A 19,231-nucleotide genomic window follows, 5' to 3' on the forward strand; every position below is an offset into this window, starting at 1 on the left:
CCTGACTCCATGGCCAGTGCTCTATTCACTGTACCACCTAGCCGCTCCCAAATAAATTAAAAAAAAAAGTTTAACAAGAATTTATTAACTGCGTATTTTTTTTTTTTGTTTTTTGGAGGGCAATCAGGGTTAAGTGACTTGCCCAAGGTTACATGGCTAGTTTTTGTGTTAAGTGTCTAAGGCTGGATTTGAACTCAGGTCCTCCTGACTTCAGGGTTGGTGCTCTATTCACTGTGCCACCTAGCTGCCCCTGCCTACTATGTTTTAAGAACTGTGCTAAGAGCTTTACAAATGTTACCTCATCTAATCCTCACAATAATCCTGGGAGGTAGGTGCTACTATTAACCCCATTTTACACTTGAGGAAACTGAGGCAGGCAGAGATTTAATGACTTGTCCAGGATCACAATTAGTTAGTGTCTGAAATCAGGTTTGAATTCAAGTCTTCCTGACTCCAGTTCAAGAGCTCTATCCCCTGTATTACCCAGCAAGGAAAAGGAAAACTGGAAAAAAAAAAGGGTAAGCAAAAAAAGAAGCCCTAAGATAATGAACTGTCACTTCCAATCCAATTTCTTTTGTATATCTGAAAAGCCAGTCAAAACTTCTCAACTTAATCTTAAGTGCCATTTTCACATCTTTATATAGTAGGAACGTCAAGTCCCTAAGTGTTGATTCCACTACTATCATTAAGAACATCTTATGGAAATGCTGTCAGATGTGTTACAATTGGTGTCTTTGTGTTCTCATTCCCATTCAATCTATGAGTTATGTGGGAATGACCTGGATTAGCTGAGTATCATACCAAGATTTCTGCAGTCTCATTTTCTCCTTCACTGTTTTCTCCTTATCTTCCTTCATTACAATCTACACATGCATCACTGTGGCATGGAAGGGTCATCGGGCTTTGGAAGTTTATGTAAAATAGAAATAAGCTCCAGATAAGCTTCCACTAAGTAGGAAAGGCTCTGAAACTGGTCCTAGCAAAAGACTATTGCATAAAGAAGAGATCTAACATTGGCAATGATGTGATGAATTGTTGGACCAAGGTAAGGAAGAACACAAAACAGCCCCCTCAATCCTATGCAATTTTTAGGAGTGACTTGTTATAAGAGCAGAAAAATGGAGGTAGAACATACTAAAGCTTACCTACCTTTCAGATAACCTACAAATATTAAAGTAACTATTGGGACTCTAAATCTAAGATCATGTCCAAAGACCGATATGGTCAGACACCACTGAAGGAACTGAAACATATCTATGCTGACATTCTTTCTAAGAATGAATATAAAACAATTTATCAAGTTAAGTTTACTATTTAGTACAGAAATGCAACTAAAATTCAGAGGAGTTTCAACTAAATTGAGGGATGACTCACAAGTTCCTTTTGGAGAAGTGAATAAAGGAACTGTCCAAGTCGGTTTTATTGTTTGCACAAAGGCAACAACAAACAATTTCATAAGTTCTTTGATTATCAAGCTTTGTAGTATTCATGATAAGCATTAATAAAAAGACTACCATGAAGATAACTGCAATTTATATGCTAATATTTATTATGTAACTTTACTGCAGAGAATAAAGCATAGAACTCCAAAAAAGATCCTGATGAGTTCCAAAAATAAGACTATACAAGGTGTCCCAAAAGTCTCAGTGCAGTTTAAAGCTTTCAAAGTCATCAAAGCAAAGATAGGCAGAGGAAGTATGGAAAAAAATATATTGGAAACTATGACAGTGGATTAAGAAATGAAGGAATCTACAGGTGTATAGAATACTCAGAAGCCTTATGCATATATATCACTTTCTAAAAAAAAAAAATGCTAAACATAATAAGCATCTAATGACATTACCAAAAAATGAAACTGAAGACAGCTTAATAAATAGGAAATAACTGATGGGAATCATTTCAGAAATAGCAGTCTATATACAGTCTGATCAGGAAGTAGTAAAAGATAAAAAATTAGCACCAAATTAAAAGTACAAAAGTGACAAGAGCTCCAAACTGACCTAATTTTACATAAGTTAAATGACTAAAAAAATGATAGACCAATTAAAGCCACTGACTCTGAGCACTACCATTTTTTACTCAAAATAACTCAAGATGAATCTCTGATCTCCATAATTTGGGAGTTTTCTCTAACAATGCAGATTGCAAACCATCCATTCCTGCTCATCCTGTGCCACTCTGACCATATCCTGCCTTTAATGTACTAGAGACCTTCTTCCACTTCTTCTGATATGGTAAGGCTACTACCATCTACCTCCACCCTGCATTGCTGCCATTCCCTCTTCCATGACATCTCCTCAGACCCTTCCTTAGAGCGCAAAGTCTACATTGTAGACTGCTCATATCCACTATGAGTTTGCTTTTCTGTTACTCTCTATAGAGGGAGCTGTATTCTATATTTCACTGCCATAAAGAGATACCAGGAGAATGTTAGTATAAAAAAGACGGGTCCTTATTTGCATGGGAAGCTAGGGTCAGTAAAGGAGCTTTGATCATTCCCAAAAGCAATACAGCCTCCTCTCTTCTTCCGCTTCATCCCTGGGCCCACCTCATTGTCTATACCAGTATACATACTGATGGACAGGCACCACAGGGTGTCCATTTTGAAATATGGGCAAAAAAAACTTTTAAAAATAGCTTTTTATTGATAACTTTTGCTTTTATATTACCTAAGTTTCTCCCTATATCCTTCCTGCCGATCATCTCAAGGAATCATCTATCATTAAAAAGACTTTTTAAAAAGGAAAAAGAAAAAAACTTAGTAAAAATAATCATCATATAGAAAAAACCTGACATTATTTGCAATGTCCCACATTCATGTACTCTGACCTTTGCAAAGGAGCAGAGGGTGGTGGTATCTTCTAATTATTCACTGTCATTTCACAATATTCAGCAGATTGAAGCAAACTACTTGCTCTCTCTCTCTCTTGTGTTTTGTTTTGTCCCTTCTTTCTCATTGCTCGCTCCATTGGTTATAACCCTTCTTTATTTGACTAATGTTTAATGTGAAGGTATTTATAGAACCTATATTTTGACTGCATGTTGCCATCAAGGGGGAGGAGGGGGAGAAAATTTGGGACTCAAGGGATTGTGGATGAATGTTGTAAACTAAAAGTAAATAAAATTTTTTTAAATTTCATAATATTCAATTTTGACTATTGTATGGTGGTTGTTCTATCCACAACAGGCATCTATTATCTACTTAGTCTTTCCTGTGTGGATGGATAGGCTAAAATCCTTTGTATAATTACAGATTTCTACCAGGAGACTGAACCATTTGGGGGGGGGGGGGCGCGCCAGGGGCTTAATTCAATCAGTACAATGTCATTTACAAACCAAAGCTTCTGATGATCAAATGGATATACCATTTCTTAGAGCTATTTAATTGAATTATTAATAATAACAGCTAACATTTATTTAGAATTTTAACATTTGCCAAGCACGCTATATATATGTGTATATATATGCTATCTCATTTGAACCTCACAGCAACTCTGTGAAGTAGGTATTATTATTACTCCTACTTTACATACTTACTAGCTGTGTGACCCTAGGCAAGTCACAACCCTTTTTGCCTAAGTTCTCTCATCTGTAAATGTGGGGGTCACAAAGAGTTGGACATGACTGACCAACAATAACAACAATTTTAGAGGAGAGGAACCTGAGGCAGAGAATTTAAGTGACTTCACCAGGATCAGAGCTAATATCTCAGGCAGTATTCAAACTTAGGTCTTTCTGACTTCAAGTTAGCACTCTATATCACTTAGCAGCTATCATGATGTAAAATTATCACTACAACGAGGAAGATAAAAGACCCCAGAAATCAATTACGCTAGCTAAGCTAAGCATTTAAACATTTTTATTAGTCAGACCAGGAGTGTGAATCAGAGGTTCTTAACCTTTTCTGTATCATGCATTTTTCGTAGTGTAGTGGAGTCTAAAGAGATATTCTTAGAATAATGCATAAAATACACAGAATTAGGGGAAAAAAAGCAATAACAATGAAAGTTATTAACATTTTTTTTTAAATAAATTCACAGGTCCTAGATTTAGAACCCTAGATTAGATAATTTCTAAGGCTATTATTTCCAGTTCAAAAATTCTAATTCTATGAAGTTCTGGTAAAAAGAAGGAAGCTAGTTAATAAATACTTGTTGTTACTCATACTTTCTGCCTTGTCTTTTAAGCAGAAGAATTTAAATTAGGCCAGTAGGGCATATTAGACAAAAGCATAAAGGGAAGTAGTAGAATTTTCTTCCCTCTATATATAAAAATCAAAATATGATACAAAAATAGAAAGGCTCAACCATCCCATGGGGTGGTCTTGCTTAACAGTTTTCTGGGGGTAGAAAGTAGGTAGGATATGAATTTTGTGGAGGATTTGGGAAAATTGTGTTGTATCAAAACAAAAGAAAAGGTGTTGCTTAAAAAAAAAAAAGATGGTTTAGTTGTAATATAACCTAGAGATAGGGAAATAAAGTAAAGCTGCTATGAGATGCCCTTTGGCTCTATAATTCTTTGACTGAGCTATTCTGCTAGTCCAAAGAAAGGCGATTTTAAGTGTAATATAGCAATTGTGTCTCAAGCTCTTAACTGGCTGTCTCCTAAAATATCACAGTAACTCCATCTCCACATTAGTTTAATATTGAATTTATAACTATCAAAGACTGAAGTACAGTCTGCAGACAACCTGTTAAACACTCAGTTTTGCATACTGGCTATGTCTTTTAGTACCAAAAGCAGCCTTGGCAGAAGCAGTACATCCTGTACAGAAAGGAACATGGCGTAACATGGAAGAGGTGAGAAAAAAGAGGGGAAACTGGAACACAATGTTTTACTACCACCCCTTTTCTCTTATACTATTATATTCCACATTCAAGGAAACCGAGGCATTTCCTGTATAGCCCTATTCAGGTAGTGAAAACAAAAAGAATAAAAAATAAAGCAGCCTTAAACATTGTAAAGGATACCATACAGAAGTTTTACAATATTATTTATGCTCCTTTCAAAATTCCATTGTTTGTTGAAAGCATACACAAATTATTAGAAAATTAGTAATGGTTTAAATTTCATATTAATTGTAATGTACAAAAAGTGAAAAATGGTAAAAGTTGAGGTTGTATATACGGAACTGCTGAAATGACTAATATTTAAAAATCCTGAGTTTGGCATCCCAGAAAATGAAATGTATACAGAAGGGTCCTTTCCAAAGCAAAGTCATCCCACCACTCCTTCCCATAAGATTTAAACTAAACAAAAAAGAAAGAAAACCGAACAGCTGTAGACAACAGTGTTCTATTTTTAAGTCTTCTCCCAGCCCCCCAGACATCCTCACATGGGGGCTGTAAACAGCTAACTAAAATATCTTTGAGGCTCTCCTATCCACACACCCACTTACATAAAAAAGCTGTACCCATGATGAAACTATACTTCATGTTCCTCTAGGCCAAATATCAGTGTACAAAAGTAAACTCTAGTAAAAGAAGTAAAATTGTTTATTATATAAATCATACCTTTTTCTCCAACAAATGGTAGTGACCATGTGAAGACATCCATAAAATTGGGTAACCAGTAAGGATGTGGAGAGCAGTTAAACTGTCGAATATTCATCACATTATTTTCATATTTTAATACAGCAGCTGCAAAATGTAACATAGAAAAGTGGGAAAATATTCATTTTTTGGATTGTAAGGGGAGGTAGGACATTGATTTTTAGTCGACATACTTTTAGAAAGGGAAAAATGCCCAACCATATCTTTATTCAGGACTATCAGCAAAATGCCTAGTTTCTTTTAAGAATCTTTTTTTTTTTTTGAGAGAATCCAATGGTGAACATAAAGGGGTGAGGGATGTGGGGAAGAGTAGAAGTTTTGTAAAGACTTCTTCAGCTGTAACTAATACCAGGTAAGTTCAAAACAGTGGCCAAGCTATACTTAACCTAAAAACACAAATAATTAATAATCCAATTTCAAAATGTGGATATTTAATTTAAATTGAGGGAAAGGGGAAGGGGGCTAAATCACTGAAAAAAAAAATGTGTTTTGCTTTTGGAGGGGAGGAGTCTTGTAAAAGAAAAAAAAAAAGGAAAAAGGGGAAGCTAGGTGGCACAGTGAATAAAGCACCAGTCCTGGAGTCAGGAGGACATGAGTTCAAATCCAGCCTCAAACACTTAACACTTACTAGCCGTGTGACCTTGTGCAAGTCACTTAACCCCAATTGCCCTGCCTTCTCCTTCCAAAAAGCAAAAAAAGAAAGAAAAAAATCTAAACCCTCAGAAACTTGATCCCAACATACCTTTCCAGACTTATCTCACACCGTTCTCCTGGACATACTCCGTACTCCAACCAAACTAGTCTACTTAGCATTATCTGAATATGGTCTATGAATTCCTATCTCCAAGCTTTTGTTCTAAGTCATTTCTTGCACTTTGAATACCTAACTCATCTCCTCTTACCTGTCTTTGAAGGTCCAGGTCAAATGCCCCCTCCTCCATGAAATCTTCCCAAAACTTGAAGTGATCTTTCCCTCTACTGAACCCTGAAAAGACTCTGCACCTGTCTCCTATGCACTGATTGCCTATTCTGTATTAGTTATTTGAATATATTCTATTTCCTCTACTAGACTATAAGCCTTCTGAAGGCACAGACAATGCCCTGTATTGTCATGGTATTTCTCTTAGTAACCAACAGTGCCTTGCACATAGAAGGCACTCAATAAAAGGTTATTTAATTTCAAATTTTCATTTCATAGTTTTGAATCATTAATAAGAATAGCAGCTTAAAAACACAATTAACTAGAAAATCTCCATCATTGGCCTTTTATTAATGTATTTTTTGACAGAGCCTAGCCTCAAGAGTCAAAAGAGCTGATTTCTAGACCAGGCACTGTCATTTTGAAGTTGTGCAAACTTAAGGAAGTTAACAAACCCATGTGTCCCATCATTCCTGTCCTATTTCATCCTCTATAAAACAGGGGTACCTGTTATGTGCCTACCTCACATGGTTCTTGTGAAGACCAAGTAAGTCATGTAAAAGAGCTTTAAAAACTGTAAAGCATTATGGAAATGTAAAATGGCATGATTATTATTGGTTACATATTCACTCAACACTATAGAACCTTTTCATGGAAGTTCTGAAATGTTGGCGTTCAAAAGGCTAAAACCTTTTAAGATATGTAATATACAATCATAAATAATACTACATATTTTATCATATGAAATAAAACTTAAATTTAACCTTGAAGATTCTAAACCAATCTCTATGTTTTAGTTTTGGTTTTTAAAAAGAAAACATCTAGAAATGCATCTGGAAAATTTGCAAGAAGCAGCAGAATGTTTTAAATTTATATACCCAAACTACAAAGGAACATAAAACACCAACATGATTCCTACACAAACCTAAAACAAACAAAAATTTGATCTTGACAGATAGAGTGGTCTGGGTTTCTTTTACAAGTGCTAAAAAAATCATTTAATCTATTCAATGGTTAAGTTTTAACAAGTGAAAGCAAGTAAAGCAGTAAACCTCTGCTGAGCACCAAACACCAGCTCCTGTAATACTGTCTAAGGGAATCACACTTGGGGACATCTATCACTGGCACAGGATGAATGTAGTATTCTGTCCAGTTTTCTAAAATGGATTCAGAATCTGGATTTGTTTCTCCTTTAAGTGGAGTCCTTTATTCTTTCTGTATCATTATAAAAAAAGCTTTAAGATTTGCAAATTGGAATACAAATGCACAATCTTTACGAGCAACCAATGGCAATACTTTCTAGATACTAGCATCTCTGGAAGCAACTTTAAGAGAAGCTAGTGAAAGATTCCCACGAATATCTCAAATCAAATTTATTATCAAAGGTCCTCATATCTGGTCTCATGGAAAAGCTCATCATGTATTATCACATTCCTTTACTGGTCAATTTCTAAGAAATCTTACATATGCTAAACATACATTAAAGCCTATATTTGGCACTGACCTCATTGGTCATCCATATTTACCCTCCCCCCCCGCAAAAAAAAAAACTTCCTCTTGGCACACCCACTCCAGTCTGACACTAGACTCAATGGCACAGTCTATTAAATTCCAGACATATTGAGAGAGAACAGGAGCTGGCTTAATGTCCTTATTCCGAAAATGTGAACTACGCGAACATGCTGGATTTCATTTTCAGTGTCCTTGGCACACACTGAACTATATTAAGATACTCTTGTCATTATCCACCATTGGGCTTACATGCTCAACTTTCCATAAGACCTAAGTACTGCAGATGGGCAAATATTCAAGAGTGGGAACAACCATGACAAAAGAATCAGACAAAGACAGAGAGTGAAGAAATAAAAGAAAGTGGGAGAAAAAAACAGTAGGAAGAGAAAAAAGGGCAGAGTGTTAGGGAAATGTTTGCCAGTAAGATTAAAAATGTGATAATACATCACTATCCCATAACATTTTATAGTGGGAATTCTGGAAGTAAAGCCCAGGAGAAGGAAAAAAGACCTACATCAGACAATGTTAAATTAGATAAATGGTAGCTAAATAATGAGCCAATGTAAATTAAACAGACAGAAATGAAAAGTCCAAGCAGCAGCAACTTGATGGAAACAATACAATTCTTTGAACCAAAATATAAGATATGATTCAAAAGGGAATTCTAGAAAATTCTGGTCTGGCTTTTGTTCAAGGTACTTAATTCACAGGGTCCAAAGTGTTTTTGGGTATCTGGTTCTGGAACAGATTTTACATATGATTCACATTTTTCATTCTTTATTTCTGTTTACTTCCCCCCTTATATCCTGAAGCAGTTTATGAAATTTCGGTAATAGTCGATTATGATTTCAGACAGTACCTTTTTTCTATTTTATTTTTAAAAAATAAGTCATTTAAAATTCTAAGTTGTTTAACAATTTTTTTATCAATAACATCTTACCTTTATTATTGTAGACATCTAAGTAATTAGGTGCCGAAAAAATTGTTATTAATGAAGGGAACCCTGTAGTTTGACTTTTTCTGTACATTCTATAGCTGCAAAACAAATAGCTTAATATGCATCGTAAAGCATCAATCATGGTTACCAAGTTTGATTTTGTATTTAAGGTGTTAATTTGGTTAAGGGAAGCACAATTCTTACCCTGCATCTTGAGCTTCATGAGCTCTAATAATCGATAACAAATTATTGTTTTGCAAAAATTCACACACTGCTGGATAGCTGTGAAAAGAAAAGAATTGTAAGTAAAGCAATACTTTGTTTTTTGAAGAGTAGGGCATTTTAATGTCTAAAATGTGATGTATTCCTGGGTTTTTCCCCTTACTTATAAAAATAAGAGCATCCTCGAACTGTATTGTGACTAAAGTGTTCCTGTGATTTTTCATTTCCAAAGTCTTCTGAAGGATCAGACCATAGCAAGTCACACATTGGTCCAAAGGCAGGAGGTTCTTTAAATCTATCTAACTGTGGAAGAAAGAAAAAAAGAAAGAAAGAAGAAAAGAGAAGAAAGAACTCATCAAATGGTGAGGAGAGGATGGGCATGGGCAAGTTTTACCCACCCTGAATGCTATGAATACTGTTATTAACAAATTCATTTTTACCATAACAAATCTAGGCTATGAAAATAAGTCTGAAGATTTAAAAAAAAAAAGAAAACAGAAGAAACTGTAACTAAGAAAGCCTGCTTCCCCCAATCAAAAGAATTTGCCCAAATATAAAGAATTTATACTTACTCTCCTAATATCATCCAGTGTGTGTATTTCTGGTGAAAGTCCACCATGAACACAAAGAAACTGTTGGTTTAAAAGTGCAGCAAGAGGCAGGCTATCAAAAGCTTCCATACAAGCTTCATAGACTCTTTCTGAATACTTAATTTTACCTTCAGAGGAGAAAGAGAAATAAGCAGAGAACTAAATTACTACTTAATCATTTTAAAGGCATATTAATGCAAAGTGAGAAATAAAATTAAGACAAATTTCTCTCTCTAAAATAATCAACATGTTATAGGTTGTATTCAGACAAAATATATTATCTTTACATTACAAAGTCAAGATATGGTAAAACTGCAATGGGCTCAATACTTTACCTTTTTTCAACCTAGCAAAGAATTTAAACATATAAATGAAAGCAAAGTAGTTTCAGTATTTTTTAAAAATCCTATTCTAAGGATCTACATCTCACTACATTGTCAGAGACAAGACAGATGATTAAAATGAATTTCAATAAACTAAAGAAGCAATACAATTTTCAAATATGTAGTCTGATTAAAAAAAATAATAATCATCTTTATAATTTGAAGGGGTATGGAAGGGCTTGCTTCCATCTTTCCACTGAAGCATCCCTGAAAGGGGAAGTCAATCAGAAAGAGAAAAACTATAGCATGATAGAAAGAATTCTCTCAAAGCAAATTATAACTCACTTTCAAGGAGGTATTACATAGAAACTATAGCCTCATTCTACCTCCAAGATACTGGATATGTTATTTGTTTTGGGGGCTGGACTGGGAGATTGCATTTCATTTCCAGGGTGAGGATGGAGGAACTTGAAATATAACTGTAGCACATTAGTTATCGGAGAAGAAAAAGACTTTTCTCTGTAATTTTTCCTTTTTAAGGATTTTTAACATTCACTGTGAATTAGGAAGAAGCTATGAATATAAACATATATATGGTATGAGGAAACTTAGACCAGGTCTAAAAATTAAAAAGTTGAGGCATCTATCCTGAATTCTAGTACTATTCTTAAGTGACATGACACCCCAGAAGACAGAAAGGCTCTGGTGTGGGAAGCCTAGGTTCATGTTCTGCCGATGAAACACTTTCCCTATGCTGACCAGCAGGATATTTCACCTCTTACTGAACCAGGGGATTCTCTAAGCTGCAGATATTCTTCTCAAGAGGGAATTTCTGGGGTGGCACAGTGAATAGAGCACTGGCCCTGGAGTCAGGAGGACCTGAGTTCAAATCTGGCCTCAGACACTGAACACTTACTAGCCATGTGACCTTGGGAAAGTCACTCCAAACCAAAATTTCCCTTCACTGAGGAAATTAAGCTCAGTTCAACAATCATTATTAAACTGTCTATTATGTCTCAGGTACTGTACTAGGGACTGAAATACAAAGAGTAAAAAGTCCCTGACCTCAAGGAACTTACTCTGAGAAGAAACAATATGTATCCAGGTAAGGTCCAGACATTAGGGAAAAAAAAACAGCTGTTGACTTCCTCAGATCAGTGCTTATAACCATTACATGTATTAGTATTGGAAGCGTGGGAAGAAATAGGGAAAACTTTACAGCCTGGTAGACTTAAAACCACATAGAAGACTGACATTCTACAGGATGGGCAATGGGTTTACACTTCCTGAGACAATCAATAGAAGTATGGGGAAGGAATGTGAGGATTCAACCAAAAATTTGCTTGAGTTAATTCTTTTAGGTTGTGCTGTTTTCTTTTTTTCCAAAAACAGTTTTAACATGAATTATTCCTAAGCACATGAATTTTCTTTTTAAATTTATTATAAAAAAATTTGAAGCAAAACCCAAGTTAAACACCTTTGGCCACATCAATTCTGCAAAGTAAAAGTCTTCAGAACTATCATCACACAAGTAATTTACAGAGGAAAAATGAGATACAAATCTCCTGGCAGTACTCACATTCCTGCTTAAAGGTGAAATATTCAGTAAGGTGTCTGCATTCATGGTTGCCTCTCAAAAGAAATAATGTGCTTGGGTAGAGAATCTTCAGGACCCATAAATACAAGACACACTATAAAATAAAATGTTTCCATTTAGGATTTTTGTACAATATTTACCAAAGCAATTACTTGTCTTCAAAAGAATTTTACCATGCTCTGCCTGTTTTATTCTTACTCATTAACCACTGATTAGGTCTAGAAATGGCTACAGTTTGTTCACTGTTCAAATGAGTACACTTGCTGTCTCCTCTTTTGAAATCAATGTAAGTTAATATAGGGAAGGAATCATGTCTTGTATATATTCTTTACCCAGAACAGTGCCTTAAATGAGGTATTTATTACCTGACTAAATTAAATAAAAAATAAGCTATTTCTTTTAAAAAATATTTTTAAATAACTTGACTGCATATAGGAAAACTATTTTTCTATGGTATAATGTATAGCATAATATGGCTGGAAAAAGCAGTATCTCTTCATTTATTAATTCATTTTAGAAAAACAATCAAAGTTTATAAAACTACATGCAAGGAAAAAAAAATAAACCTCATTTTAAGAGCCTGAATTACCTCAAAAACATGTAAAGATGCTCACACATTTTGTTCATGTAAGGAAAAAAAAGTGCAATTTTAAAATAGCAGAGAACTCCATAAGGCCATCTATGTTGCAAAGAATATTTGTTTTGGTTCCTTGCTATCTAACTTTTATAACAACAAATAGGCAAGGATCAGCTTTGAAACCTTCTAATGAAAAATATACACACATACATATAAGAACACCTAATTACCTCACCAAACTTCCTGAAGTAGTTAAATATATTTGACTACTTTCTTTCTGTAGGTGGGAGTGGATGTGTATAGGTCAGAAGGTCCCCTAAAGTTTTGTGAGGGTGAACTACTTTTTATTTTTCTGAAACACTAATATCATTCAGGACTAGAAGGGAAAGAAGTGATAAAGTCCTGGATTAAAAGGGGCCTGGAGAGGTGGGATGGATTCCTGTGCTGCGAGCTGCATTTCAGGAAACCTGGCAATCTTTAGGCTGAGGTAACATGAGTGGCATTGAAAATGCGGAAACTGAAAATCTACCAGATAAAAGTTTTGAAAGCTATTAACAGGTCAAAACCTACTATCTAGGGATTTCTTCTTGAATTTGTGCTTGCTACACTTTTCAAAATAAGTTAACATAATATAAAATCAAGTGCATCAAGGAAATCTTAACTGCTACAGGGAATGGCCAAAGTCCAAATAATAAATGTACTGTCCAATGAGATCCATATCCTCAGTGTGGTATGTGTCAGAAAATCAGGAGACCTGTGTTCGAGTTTTGGTCCTGACACTTAATAATAAATAATTTAATTTTTCTAAGCCTCCAATTCCATGTTCTACTTACCTCATACGATTATGAGCAAAGTGTTTTGTAAATTCTAAAGTGTTACATAAATGTAACTCATTAAATAAAGGTAACATATCTTACTCAAAACAATCCACGGAATAGCCACAGGGAAAATCTTCTATGTTTGACCAATAGTTCACAGTAATTCAGGAAATCAGAATCAGAGAGATGAATAGAATTAGCTCCTCAAGGCCAACAGATTGCTTACAATTTCCATTTAGAAAAACAGAAACTAAGGCTACAAGTAAAGAAGTAAACTTTGATGTCCTGAAAGATTAAACCAGTGGCTTCACCAAACCAAAGCTCAGGATGAGGAATGGTACCAAAAAATCAATTCATAAACATTTTGGAAGAACGTTCTCCTAGGAGTTATGGAGATTTCTGGGGCAATGCCTCTGGCAAAACCAATGGTTATATACCTCTATGCTAAAATAACCTCTGTCCACATAATCGCCAAGGAATAGGTATCTTGTGTTAGCAGGGGATCCTCCCACTTCAAACAGCTTCATGAGATCAAAAAACTGGCCGTGGATGTCACCACATACTGGAACGAGATAAGAATCACAGACAACAAATTAAGAGAGAAAAAAATGGAAACCTGTAACTGTTAATTTTCCCTGTACAGTAGAATTTGGAAGTTGAATGAGATAAGAGAAGCCTCACGAGGAATTCAGGATGGGCCTATGGAGGTTATAAAGGTAGACGTTGTCATCTGTTCACAGATTCAACATATGGAAACCAGGTAACAGAAACACGGAGTTACTCCATGAGGCTTGTAGGGAGTCACAGAACTGTCCACCTCAATGTATCATGTATTTCCTTGGAAGTTCCTTTTAAGGAAAACAAAGACAAGTCCTACTTTTGAGATAAAAACAAAACAGTGAAATTAAAATTATCTTCCAATCAAGGGGGGGTGGGAGGTTGGGGCAGCAAGGTATAATAGAAAGAGCAATGGATTTAAGTTCCAATCCCAACTCTGTGACTTATTACTTACCTAAATAACTGTGTTTAAGTCACTTCTGGGTCAGGCTCATAATCACAGTGTGACCCTCACTCTCTCCCTCTAATTAGCTCTCAAATCTTGCCATTTCTACCTCCATAGCATCTCTCAAATGAGGCCACTCCACTCACACAACCTCATCACTTCCCACTTAGATCACTGCAACTTCCTCCTCCCCGGCCTTCCCTTACCAAATCTCCCCCCACTCTTGTCCATCGTAAACCTGCTACCAAAGCAATTTTCCTTCTGTGCCCATCTGGCCATGGTGTTCTTCATGCCACCACTCCTGGGGCTTCCTATTTCTTCTAGGACAAAATAGGAACTTCTCTGTGTGGCCTCTAAAGCACTTTATCACTTATGTTCCTCTCTCATGAGATATGACGCCTATCTTACACTCTTCCACCCTGACAAACTGGTTCCTCTCTCACAGAATTCTTATCTCCTGAATGGGTGCCTTTGAGGTCTCTGCCCCCATGCCTGGAATGCCCTCCTACTTTACCTCTGTATCACTGAGTCCCTTTCTGCTTTAAAACATAGTTCAATTACCATCTGCTACACGAAGACTTTTCTGGTCCCCCTAACTGCTAAAAAAGCCCTCTCTCCCAAATTCTGTTCTGTTTAATTCCCTGATACATATTACACAGTGGATAGAGTACTAGGCCTAGAGTCAGGAAGACCTGAGTACAAATCCAGCCTCAGAATCTGGCCCCAGTGAGTGACACCGGGCAAACCATGCAAGCTATTTGCCTCAGTTTCCTCAACTGTAAAATAGGGATAATAACAGCACTACCTTGGCAAGGTTGTTTAGTATCAAATGAGATATTATGTGTAAAAAGAGTTTAAGCACAGTGCCTGGCACATAGTAAGTGCTATATAGGTTCTCATTCCTTCATGTTTTTATGCTGATATATTACTTTATGTCTCCCCCATTAGAATATATACTTATTGTGAATAGAAAATTTTATTCTTTGTACTTATACCTCTAGGACAATGTCTGATACACAGTAGGTGCTTAATAGTAAATGGAAGACAGTATTTAGAAACCGACCTCTGACTCTAGTTATACCACAGTAACTCCAGTTATACCACACTCCCTGGAAACTGAAGTATAAATATATGTAACCTATGACTGGCAAGAACAAAATGAGCTTGATAAGAGGCATGTATTTTAGACTATAATTTCTACTTTACATTATTTCTTTAAATTTTAAGCCAGTTTTCCAGAAAAAAATTAATTTCAACATCAATATAAAACAAAATGTTATTTAAGACGAAAACCTCACTAAATTAAATTAACCAAATCTTTGTTTTTAATGAAATTAAAGTTGCAAACAGTGCCATTACCTGTAATTGGAGCTTCTACTTCTATCATGGTTTTCTCTCTTCGAAGGATGGCAGCACCCTCGTTAATAATTCTAAGTGCAATTTCTTCATCAACCCGACCTTCTTTTACCAAGTGATTCTTTAGAACATCAACCCTCGGTATCCCATCCATATCAAATACTTCTTCAGATGTTAAGCGGTGTGTTGGGGGGAAAGGGACAGCTGTAATTTTTTAAAAGAATGAAAATGTAACATCACTACCAATGGCATTGCTACTAATACTCTCCGTTATCCCTCCTTTACTACCATAGCAGAGAAGTGGTCCTTCATGCCAAGGCAAATCCTTCAGGTTGTGCCCTTGATCTCATTCTCATTCTCTCCCCTCTCCTCCAGGAGCTCTGCTTTCCCCAAGCATTCCCTTTCTCATTTTTAGTCTGCTATTATCTAATAGCTCCTTCCTTGATAACTAGAGACATACCTAGCCTTTAAAAAAACTCTTCATTCGACTCAACCCTCATGTATAAAAGTTGGTTCCCTGATAGCATAATGCTATAATACAAAAAATGGTTTTAAAAATTGATTTAGGATGAATACTGCGTTCAGAAGAGAATCACCTTGGGGCGGCCAGGTGGCTCAGTGAGTCAGAGCACCAGCTCCAGTGTCAGGATGACCTGGATCAAATCTGGGCTCAGATACTCAGCACCACACCCAGAAATAACTGGCCGTGTAACCTTGAGCAAGTTACTTAACCCCGATTGCTTTAAAAAAAAAAAAAAAAGAGAATCACCTCAAAGTAGATGGGAGCAAATAAGAACAGACTGTTACAAAAATGGTTAAGTAGATAGGTAAGGGGGTAGAAATGAAAAATGGGATATGATCAGCTGCTGAATAATTTTTAAAAACCACATTCATGGGGGGCAGCTAGGTGGCGCAGCGAGCAGAGCGCCAGCCCAGAGTCAGGAGGACCTGAGTTCAAATCCGACCTCAGACACTTAACACACACACCAAAAAAACACCCTAGTCGTGTGACCTTGGACAAGTTATTTAACCCCAACTGCCCTCCAAAAAGCAAAAAAGAAAAACAAACAAACAAAAAAACCACATTCTCTAACTTGGAAAAAACATATACAGAACACAACCCTTTTAAGAATGCAAGATGAAATGACAGAGATAAGCACCTCTAAAATAATTTGAAGTCACCAATTCCTCTAGCTTTTCCTTATGAGATTCAGCAAGACAGAAACCTTGAAACTACTTATTTTCTTTTCACTGCAAACACATTTATTCCCATTATTGCTGACAGGAACTGGAACAAGGCCCAAGGAAATACATTTTGTTCTCTCTATATGCAATTTAACTTTTATTTTAACAAAATAAAAAACTGTTGCAAATCATTTTTGCCAATGAAATATTAAACAATATACCTAGATCTGAAACTTTCAAATGCATTAGAATATACAAGTTTAAAATAAAATGATTCTTATATAAATCAAAATTGTTTTTTGGTAGAAATGTTAACATTTGATAGAAATTTTAATAAAACACTTGATAAAAATTAAAAGGTTAAACACTTCCAAATTATAAGTTTTTCAAACTGAAATGGGATTCAATGTTGTCATCAAGCTATGAGAACAGATCTAGTTTTGACTCAGGAAGTTACATTTATAAGCCTGATCAGCTCATGAATATTCAATAACAACCAGAGCATAAGATCTGCTGAGGTTGTATTCTGTTTAAAATAAAACTTTTAACAGCACACCTGGGACCTTACAAAGAAAGCCACAGGTATTTCTCATGATCTTTAACTCCTCTCTCTCATCCCATATCCATCCAGTCACAAAGTCCTAGCTCTTTTTGCAATGTTCCTTGCATCCATTTCTTCCTTCCCATTTTCATAGCTACCTATGACCTTAGTTCAGGTCCTTCTGAACACCCAGTCTATCATAATGTAATTAGTCTTCTTGCTTCCCATCTCTCTCCTCTCTAATGCATCCAGCAAACTATTTACCTAAGTAATTTCCTAAATCACTCTGTCACTCCCCCACACAAAAAATGTTCCACAATGCCTAACATTCAAAGGACATGTACAATCTGATGAGCTCCACAACCGCCCTTATCACCTACCATTCCCAAATATAAAACCCTGCTCCAAGCAAAATGCTGAACCACTGTTCCCAGAACTTGAATTAGTTTTCCAACTATCTTTTTTCATGAGGTTCCTGCCCATCCTCTTTGCCTATCCATATTCTATTCATCCTTCAAAGCCTGGTCACATTTTCTGCAAAATCTTTTAAGCACAAAATCCTGGGATGATTTCTATCTCCTCTGAACTCTTTTCTATTCCTCTTATTTGGCAATTAATCCCATGCTTAGGAAATCTCTTGAAATATTTAAGTCATTGTATTTATACTTAACTAGATATAGGTTTCACCTAATGAGAATCCTCCTTAAAGCTGTGGCCAATTCTGTCAATAGATGGGAGAACCTGAAGATCTTCTCTACTTAACAGTTATGATTTCTCCTTGACATCCACCAAAGAGTTCTCTCCCTCTTTATTTTTCACACACATTCTCTGGGGTTTTACTTTGAGATACATGGTACTTAGGACTTATTTTAACTGGGTTAATATTTCAATGAGGATAGGAGAAAGAAAACCTAAGGTTTATTTACTTCAGATTTTCAAAAATCAGGATCAAAAATGGATTTTGAAATAAAAATTAACATTTAAAAATGACTCTGAAAGATGCACCTAAATGAAGCAGTGTAACTTTAGTGATGTGAGCCTAGACACCGGTCAGCTCATATGAAAATAAACAATCTTAGTAAAGCTAAGAGCATGGGAGATGCCTGTTAAGTGACTTCAACATTATAAAAAATGCAGCCTGCTACAGAAGTCAAAAGAATTGCATGATCCTTCATATGCAAATAAGTTAAAAAAAAATTCGTACTTACAGTCAGTCAGTCAACAAGCATCTATTATGACAGGCACTGTGTTAAGCAATAGAGACAGAAAGGCCCCCAAAACCCATAGTCCCTGCTCTTGAGGTACATACAAGCTATATAAAAGGCTTATAAAGGTGATCTACAAGGGCCTACAAGAAACTAGGGAAACTAGGAAAGGTGTCCTTTCCTACTTGGTGAAGATAAGATTTAAGCAGAGTTGTAGAGTATGGAGAGCTCATGGCAGGGAACAAGACGAGCCAAATAATGAAGAGTTTTAAATGCCAAATAGAAGTTTATGTTTTATCCTGGAGGAAACAGAAAAAGAGGTGATGACTGCTTAAACTAGGGTTGTGTCTCTGAGTGGTAAGAGGGGATATATGGGAGATGTTGTGAAGGTGGGGGAAAAAGATCCGGCAACAGACTGGATATGTGGGGTGAGAGTGAGGAGTCAAGGATGACATCAAAGCTACAGGCCTGGGTGACCGCTCTACACAGCCATACCAAAGTTCAAAAGGAGGGAGGTGAGATCTATTTTTGGACTTGTTGAGTTTGAGATACCTATGGGACATCCAGTTTGAAATGTCTAAGAAGTAGCTGGATATGTGTGACTGCAGTGCAGCAGAGAGGATAGGGCAGGACACAGAGGTAGTGAAAGGGAAAGACAGGTGCATACATGTAGGGATCATGAACACAGAAACCACTGAAGCTGATGAGATAAATAGCCTAAGGGCAGATATCCAGTTAGGGGGCATGAAATAACTAAAGAATCAGTAAAGGAGAGTGGGAAGCAGTTAAGACAGATAGGAGAACTTGCAGACAAGTATCACACACACAAAAAAAAAAACAAAGAGGAAAGAATATCTCAGGTAAACATGTCAAATGTTGTAGGTCAAGGAGGAT

At 36.1% G+C, this 19,231-nt stretch overlaps 1 protein-coding gene across 5 annotated transcripts in view; it reads right to left on the bottom strand.

Annotated features, from left to right (window-relative positions):
- The window catches only part of PPP3CB (protein phosphatase 3 catalytic subunit beta), a 50,274-nt gene that overhangs the window by 26,866 nt on the left and 4,177 nt on the right, over positions 1–19,231 (bottom strand). For all 5 annotated transcript variants that reach the window (XM_069068220.1, XM_069068223.1, XM_069068221.1 and 2 more), the window contains exons 2-9: positions 15,410–15,610; positions 13,485–13,609; positions 11,635–11,746; positions 9,715–9,860; positions 9,306–9,445; positions 9,125–9,202; positions 8,924–9,018; positions 5,514–5,639 (exon numbers count right to left, since the gene is read on the bottom strand). In XM_069068220.1, the coding sequence (XP_068924321.1) occupies positions 5,514–5,639; positions 8,924–9,018; positions 9,125–9,202; positions 9,306–9,445; positions 9,715–9,860; positions 11,635–11,746; positions 13,485–13,609; positions 15,410–15,610 (1,023 nt within the window). The remainder of the gene's footprint in view (positions 1–5,513; positions 5,640–8,923; positions 9,019–9,124; positions 9,203–9,305; positions 9,446–9,714; positions 9,861–11,634; positions 11,747–13,484; positions 13,610–15,409; positions 15,611–19,231) is intronic.

This window comes from Petaurus breviceps, unplaced genomic scaffold (assembly GCF_028583685.1).
Source record: "Petaurus breviceps papuanus isolate PSGF00001 unplaced genomic scaffold, PetGlider_PUasm1.0 90762, whole genome shotgun sequence".
Classification (NCBI taxonomy): Eukaryota; Metazoa; Chordata; class Mammalia; order Diprotodontia; family Petauridae; genus Petaurus; species Petaurus breviceps.